The sequence below is a fragment of the Galeopterus variegatus genome, unplaced genomic scaffold (genome assembly GCF_000696425.1).
Source record: "Galeopterus variegatus unplaced genomic scaffold, G_variegatus-3.0.2 Scaffold597, whole genome shotgun sequence".
NCBI classification, from domain to species: Eukaryota; Metazoa; Chordata; class Mammalia; order Dermoptera; family Cynocephalidae; genus Galeopterus; species Galeopterus variegatus.
This window is the reverse complement of record NW_007726708.1, coordinates 23,697-33,416: the sequence shown is the minus strand read 5'-3', so window position 1 is coordinate 33,416 and position 9,720 is coordinate 23,697. Positions and strand designations below refer to the sequence as shown.

Here is a 9,720-nt window from a genome sequence, read left to right as displayed (position 1 = left end):
CTGGGCTGGGGGCGCCGCAGACCCGACCTGGCCAGAGCCCCGGCTGGTCCCCGGGACGCGGGGGACGCAGCAGGTGGCCGGCGTCCGGAGGCTTTCCAACTCTGGAGCGGCCGCCCCCGTGTGCACCCCGCGCAGGACCCGGCCGGGCCAGGGCCCGAGCTGGTACACCTGTTCCCCCCCGGGCGCTGTCTGGCGGCTCTGGGGCCGACAGGGGCCGAGTGATCACTCCGGCTCCCAGGGCTGGTCACTCCCCAAAAGGATCTCCCTCCCCAAGAACATCCTCGCGTAGTTTCTGAACCCCTGAGACCACCCGGTGCGTGGCTATGACGGGTGGGGAATGGGGGGCGCCGAGGGGGAACGCGAGCAGGCTGGGGTGGGCACCCTGATTTCCAATGGATCTGAGACGTGAGAAATTTATTGAAAAGACCTCTTTATTATTTTCCCGCTCTGCAACGCTGGGGAAAAAGTGGCGAGAAGTTTTTTCCTCCCCGTCTCACAGCTGTTGCCAAGCGCGGGGAAGGGAGCGAGGCCCTGGGAGAGGGTGGGCTTGGGTGAGCCACTTGTGCCCCCAGGAGGGCGTTAGACCGTTTGTGCGGGGGCGTGACTTCCTGCCTTTCTCTCCTCGCCCCCCAACCGCAGGTGAAAACTTTTGGCCTGATCGGAAGCGGCAACCAGGACAACCTGAGTATGTACATGGAGTTAGTGGACGGCATCTTTTTGAACCAAATCATGTTGCAAATGTAAGTTGCCTTCTTCGGGGAGGTCGGAAAGAATGAAGCTTTAGAAAGTTTAAAATTGTAGAAATGAAATGTAAGGCTTCAAGGGAGGGATTCTCTGCAGGTGGAGACACTGGTATCTCAGCATTAAGGCGCTTTTTCGACATTCACCGTGTCTGAAGCCCTCCAGGGCAGTGTGTTGGCAGTGTGTTTGATGAAGGAAATTTGGAATTGAATGACTGTCATCCACGTGGTGTAGATAGCGCAGTTGACTTTAAACGCAAGGACTTAATTGTTTGAGCAATGAAGTGAAAGGTTCCCCTTTCTTTTTGGGGGCACAGAACTGTGACAGAGTGTCTGGTTACAGGAAGTGTCAGGGTGGGCCGGGAGCATCCGAGGGTGACTGTAAAGTTTCATTCTAGGTTGGGAGCCCTCTGTTTCTGAGCTCCTGTAGGAGTGCATTTCATTTTCCTTTTTTAGTTGCCCCAGAGCAAGGGCAATGAGTTAAGTGAACCGGGTTTAAAGTCACTGTGTCGAGGTGGTGCAGGGAGTCAGATGCTGTGTACTGTTTGGAAGCATGAGCTTAAACAGGGGCTTGGTAGAAGTTGCACTTGGTAGCTTGTGCATCTGACCACATCCTTTCCTGTTGCTTGGTTCTGCAGAGCCTGTCTTTCTGAGTGACAGCCCGTCATAAAGTAGGCGTTGGCTTCTACCTCTGCATTCTCTTTTTAACTCAAAAAACCGTAGGGAACATATTGGAACTGAGTGTCAGTATGATTCACAGGCACTTGAAGCAAAATAAAACATCCTAATGTTCTCTGTGGATCAGTGCCTTGACGCTCACCTCACCTACAGCTGAGCACGTTGTCATCTTGAGCATAAATCCATTAGCTAATGTGAATCAGCTTCGTTTGTGGCCCACCAAGGCGGAGGAACAGTTTGCTTTATGTATCCAGAAAGTGGTTTAAATAGATTCTACCTAAAAAGGTCTGTTTTAAAAAATTTCCCAAGAACATTGCTGCTTTTATTTTAATAAGTCATTTGGTGTCATGCTGTGGAAGAGACACCACAGTCCTAATGTTTAAAAGAAAAGGCACAACCAATCTTACCGAGCTTCCGCGTTTGATTAGATCTGAGAAAACAAATCTGTTGTCAGCTTTGGCAGCACTTCTTGGAGAACATTGAAGAAAATGAGTTTTCCTGGGGCTGTCTCGTGGCACATTCGAGCTCTGGCAACTCCCCCCCATTCTGTTAGATCCCCAAAATTACCAGATTCCGGTGAACCTTCAACCTGTCCTTACCCAAGCCCAAGACTGTTTAATTAAAAAAACCAGCAGTATCCGCAGCCTTTTCATTCAGCTTCTACATCCAGGCGGAGGAGAACAAAAGCCCTGGGACTGTTTCTCTTTCTTCCCTGACCTTTGGAATTCCTGAAGCGTTTACCACTTGCTTGTAAATCAGGAAAGCCCGTTGGGCCATTCCTTTGAGAAATGCCAGCTCATCACTCGTTTGCATCTGGCCATGGCTAAACTCAGTTGAAGGGCTTCTCCCCTCCCTTGGCAATCTTAAATGTCGTTTTCTCCTCTGTGATAGGCCAAGGTAATCATTCCGTAAGTGGGAACTGGCAAGTTTGCAGCTCTTAAGGCCTTAAGCCGTGCTTCTGGGTCCCTCTGGTCAGGCCTGGCACAGAGGAGGGGACCATGGGGAAGTGGGGTGGGTGGCTTTGTAGAAGAAGGAAAGAGAGGAGAGAGTGGTTTACTGCTTGGGTGATCAGAATAACCTGACTCCAGGTGACAGAAATCAGAATAGTGTTTGCCTCTGCAAATGGGTGGGGATTGACTGGAAAAGGGGGCACAGGGGAACTTTTGGGGTGATTGGAATGGTCTGTATATTCACTGGAACGTGTTTCATTTTTCAAAACTCTGCAAGCTGTAACTTAGGATATACGCATTTCACTTTGTGTGACAGTTGCCTTAATTAAAAAGTCCCAGCCCCAGTGTTGGACAATCTAGGTAACCAGCCTGGGTTCAAGCCCTAGGTCTCCCTCATACCAGCAATATGATGCTGCACGTGTCACTCAGTGCCTCAGTTTCCTCATCCGTAAAATGGCAAGTAAAGTACCTCCCTTTGGAAGTGGTTGTGGGGAGTAAGTGAGGTGATGTGTTAGCATTTAGCTCAGCACCTGCCCCTTAATGGGTGTTGGGATCAGTTATTCACTTATGTAGGCACCATCTTAATCCAGAAAGGATTGGAGGCTCCCTCCCCATAAGAGGTTTTTGTTTTTGTTTTTTCCTAGCCCACCTTCCCCCCACATTCTTAGTCCTCTAGATTATCACATAATTCTCAATATTAGCTCTGGGAAGTCCGGGGCCAAACTGGACTGTCTGGAACCCAAGTCCTAGCCCCACATCTAACTCTGTACTTCGTTTGAGCCTCTGATTTTACTTCTGCCAAATAGAGACATGTCAGGCTGACAAACAGGTGAGTAAAAAGGCTTCTCTGCCTTGTCTCCCATGCTAGTAGCTCCCAGACTGTCGCCTGTTTTGATAAATTCTTCCCAAGTTGGTAGGACCTGAGGAAATTGCGGTGGGGTGGAGGGCCGTATTGCTAACTGGGTTGGGAGCTCAGATAAGAGGCATGTTACCTGACACTCCAGAGCCATATGGCAGCTGGCTGGGGGGTCAGGTGGCTGGACCTGGCCATTGTCTCTGGCAACCGTAGAAGGCTGTGGTGTAGTCTCTTGGCCCTGGTCTCCCGGTGACATCAGCAACTGGAAGCAGGAAAGCCCTGTGGGCTCACCTTTCAGGGGAGGCCCAGGTTGGAATTCCTGAATGAAAGTGTGGCATTAAGTGGCCTGGATGCAGAGGCATGGGAAAACCTGCTGAATAGCTCCTCTGTGCACACAAGTTCTCTGGGTACCTCCTGTACCCACGGGAAAACAAGGTGTCTTTGGACACATCTTTCACTGCCTGGTAGGAAAATTATTTAAGAGCCTTGACAGACAAGGCAGACAAGTTGAAATCCCCACTCCACCACTTACTATTTCTGTTAAGTTGGGCAAATTACTTAAACTCTCTAAGCCTCAATTTTCTGGTGTGTGATAAGGGAATGGTATTCTATAGATTTTGGGAGGATTGGATAAGATTATGCATATAGAAAATGTGCAACAAATATCCATTTTTGCTGTGTGAGTGTGGCTCGGAGCTGGGTTTGTGTGTGTATGAGTGTGTACACTTGCCTGCAGAATGTGTGCGTACACGTGCCTGTGTGCACCTGTGGGTGTACATCTGTACTTATGAGAGTGGGCACCGTCTGACTTGATGCAGAGGCTGCTGAGTACAGTTGGGCGCTTGAGACTAGAGTTGAGAGCTGAGCCTTTGCAAGGCCTGTGGTAAATTCAACACTGCTTTGTTTAGGTTCCTTTCTGACCTCTGGTGCTAGCCACAAAATTCAGGATAATGTATTAATTACTCAGAGGTTAGAAACATCCTCAGGCCAATAGGAGTATTTCTTCCACTTCTAAAAAGCATTTAAAGGATGATATTTTCCTTCAGTGCACTCAAAGAGGAGTTTATGTCCCCATTTTTTTTTTTCCTTTTTGTTGTTTTTTCGTGTCCGGCAACGGACCGCAACCCTCAGTGTCGCGCCCGTACCGGACCGGGACCGGCAACGGGATCGCAACCCTCGGTGTTGCGCCTGCACCTTGCTCAGCCAGTGAGCGGGAACCGGTCTGTATGTGGGATACGAACCCTCGGCAGGAGCGCCACCGCGCTCCCAAGCGGCGCACTATAGCAGTGCGCCACCGGGCCGGCCCCTATGTCCCCATTTTGCAGATGTGAAAGCTGAAGATAAGAGGGCAAATACTTGTTGGTTGAATGAGTTTGTGTTGGCACAAAAATGTTGGAACCAACAGATTTTTGCTTGTGAACTTAAGTCATTTCTTTTTTGGGCAGTAGCATATGACATTCTTTAAAGGGAGCTTTGAGTCCTTAAAAATTACACAAAAAATTCATTGTAGGAAAATAGGAACATACAGCTGAGCAAAATAAAAACTGCTTATAATCTTACCATGTAGAGGTAGCGATGTTAATGTTTCGGTGCCTTCTCGATGTTGTCTATGGTATATATCAATATATGTCCTTAGTGTTTTTTAGTACAAATACAGGATCATGCATCCTTTTAGCATCCTTTTTTTATCCAATGATACATTGGACATCTCTTCTGTCTGTATCAATACATAGTTTCTTGATTCAGTTTTAAATTTAGGAAGTCTTTGGAATGGGACCAAAAGTTGAGGGTGGCTTTCCTAAAGGATGGGGGCAAGATTGCTAGAAACCTAAGTCATGACTCTCTTTAAAATTCTAGCAAGAGTTTATTTCCTTTTTTTCTAGCTAGATGTTTTTATGAAAAGGTAGCCCCGGGGACCCACACTTTGGACTTGGAACTCTCCAAGTTTGGATCAGCTATGACACAGCCACATCTCTCCCCTGTTCTCTGACATCCTGTTGCAAGACCACAGGGCTTTTATGTCCTAGGGCTAAAATGTAAGGAAGATCGTTGTTCTTAATGACAGCCTTGGGGAAATGCCACTGTGCAGTGATTATAATAAGTCTTTCTGGAATGTTAGAACCAAGTACAGTCCAAGTTTGCTAATGTAGATCTGGGCTTCACAGAATGATAGCCTTTTAGGTCTAGAAGGACCCTGTTGCCATTTTGCAGATGAGCACACTGAGGCCCAGAGAACTTTGGCCAGTCCTGGGACCTGGACTGGAATCCCTGTCTCCTGACTCCCATTTCCTGCAGCACAGAGAGGTGGGAGTTATGGTGGTGCTGGGCAGAGTGGAGACTGATGTATGCCTTCCTTAGCCTTAGTTGGGACTGTTGTTTTATTTGTTCCTGATAACCCCTCTTTACCCAGACAGCCTTAAAGCAGGGAGTACTAATAATCATGAGGATTTATGTAATTAATAGTACAGTAAATGTCAGGGTTCTTTTGGAGTGTCGTTTCAATTAGCTATTTCTTCCCAGACTGGGAAGAGCAGAAGCAGGGATGGCCACAGGCTTCCTGCTGTGATGGGAGGGACATCCAGGTTCCTGACCCTCGGTGTGTGCCGTGCCTTTGCACGTGCTGCAGACAACCACAGTGTATAATGAGGCTCCTGGCACTGCTGGGGTGGTCCCATCTGACTTAAATGAAAGCTGGGAATATAATAACCATAAAATAGAAAAAGCCTGCATGTTCTCTAAGTTCTGCTATTTTAAGAAGCACATTTGTCACTACGAAATTGCTTCTCATCTCTTAAGGTATCTATAATAAAGGGAGGAGAGTTGCACCTTTAAGATAAATTATTTTGTAGTGCTAGGAACATGTCTGTCACTAAGAATGCCTTTGCAGTTTAAACTCTGAATGCCTCCTCTTTTCCTAAATTAATTTCCACAGAAGTGTTAACCTTTATTTTTTCGGTAACGAATGGCTTCAAGAGAAACATATATAAATGAGTTGGCCAGACTCCATTCCATGTGAGGACAATAAGCAGTGCTGTCACCTGACCATTGAAAAGGGGTCTTCTGGTTGCCCCAAGATACCCACATGACTATTTTAGGGGCTGTAGGATAACTGAATAAAACTCCTGGCTGATGACTGCACGTAAAGTGTAAAAGGGTTTGCATACCAATGCCACAGCATAGGGACTCAAGGTGTATATATCAAATATTTTCTTAATGGTTGAACTTTAAACAGCTTGTGTTACAAAATACATTGTACTTCCAGTGACATTTGAAATCATTTTGATTTGTAAGGGTTTTTTTTATTTGTTAATTTTCTATTAATTATTGGCTTTGAATGAGCTGGATGGTATTGAGATTTATCTCAACTCCCCACACCTGCCCCCATGAGGCTCAGCCCCTTTATCATTGGCCTTGGATGACAGATGAAACTGTCAAGACAAGCCCTCCCTTGAGTTCGACATCCTTTGCAGTGTCTCAGGACAGCTGAAAGGGAGGGAGGCCTTTGTTCTGAAAAGCCATGCATGGGAGGGCAGAAGCCACCTCTGATCCACTCAGTGTGCAGTCTTCTAATAGGAAGCATTTGCAACACTGAGAATTTTGAGAAATGTCCTGTATATCGATGAGTGAAATTAGAAATCACTTGATGTAGATTTCTAGTTTCATCACAACCAGAACTGACTTAGCCTGAGGTTGGAAGATGAATGACACATGAATTATTTGTGTCTCAGCATTTCTCATAGGGTGCATTGTATGCCATATAGTGTCACTGATTGTCAGTTTTTCAAGGTAGAATTGTGTCCCTGGATTGTAAATCACAGGCAGGACCAGCTCAAGATCAGTCGGGTGACAGAGGGAACCCATGTTAAGTGGAACATTATGATTTTATTGGTTTATTCAGTCAGAAAATGTGCCCCCCCTTTTTTTTTCCTTTTTCTTTCTTGATATTTCACTGATTTTGCTTTGTTCCTCTTTTAACCCTTTTAATTTTGAAATATATTTCTGGGGAGGTTATGATTTTTATTCGGCATAACTTCCTGGGTCTGCGTTGATGACACGTGGCTGTCCCTTATGGGTGCTGCTAGCAGTGGGGATGGAGGGGCCTGTGGTGAGCCAGGTGCTCAGGTGGGGAGCGGGAAGGTGACATGGCTCACCCATGGTCCCGGCGTGGCAGAGGCAGAGTTAGGATTTGACTTGGACCGCGCTGTCACAGCCTCACAGTCCCTGAGGATTGGAGGTGTGATTTCCGTTCTCGTGTTTCTCCTCTAGAGATCCCAGGCCGACGAACCCACGCATCAATAAGCACGTCAACAACGACGTCAACCTTCGCATTCAGAACCTGACCATCCTGGTGAGAAACATTAAGACCTACTACCAGGTAAGGGCAGTTCTGCTGTGTGTCTGGTGCTGTTGTCCCTCATGCGGTTTCCCCACAGGAAGCTGGGAGGAAGCGGGGTTCAGGTTTAGACATCTGCTGGGTGTGCTTTCTTTCAGACCCTTTTTGGGGTAAGGGTGAGATGTTGCATGGCTTTCCTTTGTTCAGTGAACATTCTCGGAGCTGTTTGCAGCATCGGGCCATGTGCTGAGGCCCTAGGCCTGTGGTCGGATGGAGACTTGCTGGAAACAGGCTTCATGAGAAGACCCTGACATGGATATCATCAGCAGCCCCCAGCCCAGGGACTCTTTGTATGGGAGCCATTCAAGGTTTGGAGGAGAGAAGGGACCACAGAAGGGCTATGTAGGGGCATGCATGTAACCTGCATGCCTATAGGTTGCAGGCAGGAGCATCTGGCTGACTGTGCGCAGTGTCCACTTTTCAGGGGCTCATTGTGTCTGACGGCGGGACAGTCGATGGGCAGACAAGCGGACCTGATGAGAGAGTGCTTTTGCCATCCCAGCCTTGGGAAAGTCGGTGGGGATCTTTGATGGTGTTTATGATCTCTGTGTGGCCAGCATTGATGGGAACTGGACTGAAACTGTGCACCTCAGAGCCCTGGTTTTCTTAGCAGTGCAACTTTTTTCCCCATATGATTTTTCTTGAGACCCCAGGTGAAGCTCTAGGTGCTCTGACTGGTCTGGTAGCCCCATGAGAGTTGGCTCTGGGTGGCAGAGGCAGGTTCCTTTCCTTATCTAAGGGGAGCCACACCCAGGGCCAGGCATGCTGTAGGCAGGGGCATTTGAGCCAGTGGCTCCCTTGTGACAGCCACATGCAGGGGAAGCTGGGCAAAGGCAGTGGTGCCGCTGGTGCACTTAGCCTATGTAATGAGGGGTCTGGTGGCTGTGTTGGCTCCTCAGCAGGTGCTCAGGGCATAATCCCTGTCTGCAGGTGCCATTCATGGTGAGCAGATGCTTCAGTACTGTGCTTAGTGCTAGGGGAAGTAGACTGTGCTAAAGACCCCTAACCCAGTCTGTGTGGGGATTTAGAGAAGGCTTCTTGGAGGTGACACCTGAGTGGAGTTTTGGTGGGCAACTGTGTTTTCCAGGTTTGGAAAGTCAATGGAAGGAGAGGAGGGGACGGGCTGTTTGGGTAGAGCAAGGCATGCAGGCACGAGACTGAGTTCTGTCCCTGTCTCTGTCAAGGTCAGCACTTTCCACAGTTACCTGATGCAGGCCTGTTTACCAAGTTTCGGATGAATCAGAACCGGGGAGGATGTGAACACAAGAGAGACAGAAAATCAGGATTCAGCATGGCTCTCAAGGCTGGCCAGAGCCAGTGGCTTAACAGTAGACAGGTGTATCTCCTGTGCCAGGTGTGGCTGGGAGGCGGCAACCTCTCTCGAGTGGCAGCGATGAAAGTCTCAGCCTGAGGTTTCTGCAGCTGTCTGTGAGGACCGTGAAGCTGCTGGGCCATGATGTGCTCCAGTCCTGCTGGCCTGTAGGACTCACGCTGGTGGTGACAGCAGCTCTGAGGGTCAGGTCAGGGCTGTGCAAAAAACCCTCAACACCCACTTGAGACTATGTTGGTTTGAGGATGGTTTGCTGCCGTGGGGTGCTGTGTAGAGTTCCAGAAGATGGAAATGGTCACACGAAGGAAAAGATGGCCCGTCCAGGCTCAGGGAAGACTTAGGGTACGAAAGAGGACCCTGAATCCTGGCCCTGCTCCTGCACTGAGCTCTTCGAGTGCAGGGCTGGGGTGTGCTGGCAGCCACAGTCCTGGCTCAGAGCGAGCCAAGTAAACGTTTGCCCAGAGCACCTGCCTCCGCCTGGAGCAGCCACCGCCTCTCAGTCCTGCTGGGAGAAAAAGCTGGCAAGGGGCCTGCGTTCAGGGCTGACACATTATGCAGGGACAGGGTGCTGCTGTGTGTTTTTTCCTTCCGATTTATGGTAAAATAAAGCTAAGTTCTCCTCACATAAATAATACGTGCTCTTTATAAACAGCTTGGAAAATAAATAAGTAGCAAGAAGAATCGCACATGAGCCCACCATCTCGACACAATCACTGTTAACATTTTTAGTGTTTCCTTTCAGTTCTGGTGTGAATAGCATTTGTTTTATGCCA

The 9,720-nt window shown here is 48.4% G+C and overlaps 1 protein-coding gene across 1 annotated transcript; it reads left to right on the top strand.

Moving 5' to 3' along the window:
* Positions 1-337: 337 nt before the first annotated feature.
* Positions 338-7,599, top strand: LOC103588635 (protein Daple-like; the record flags this gene model as incomplete). The annotated part of the gene is made up of 3 exons (XM_008570371.1): positions 338-373; positions 640-740; positions 7,491-7,599. Coding segments are annotated over exons 1-3 (246 nt in total), but the record flags the coding sequence as incomplete, so codon positions are not given.
* Between the last annotated feature and the right edge of the window lie 2,121 nt (positions 7,600-9,720).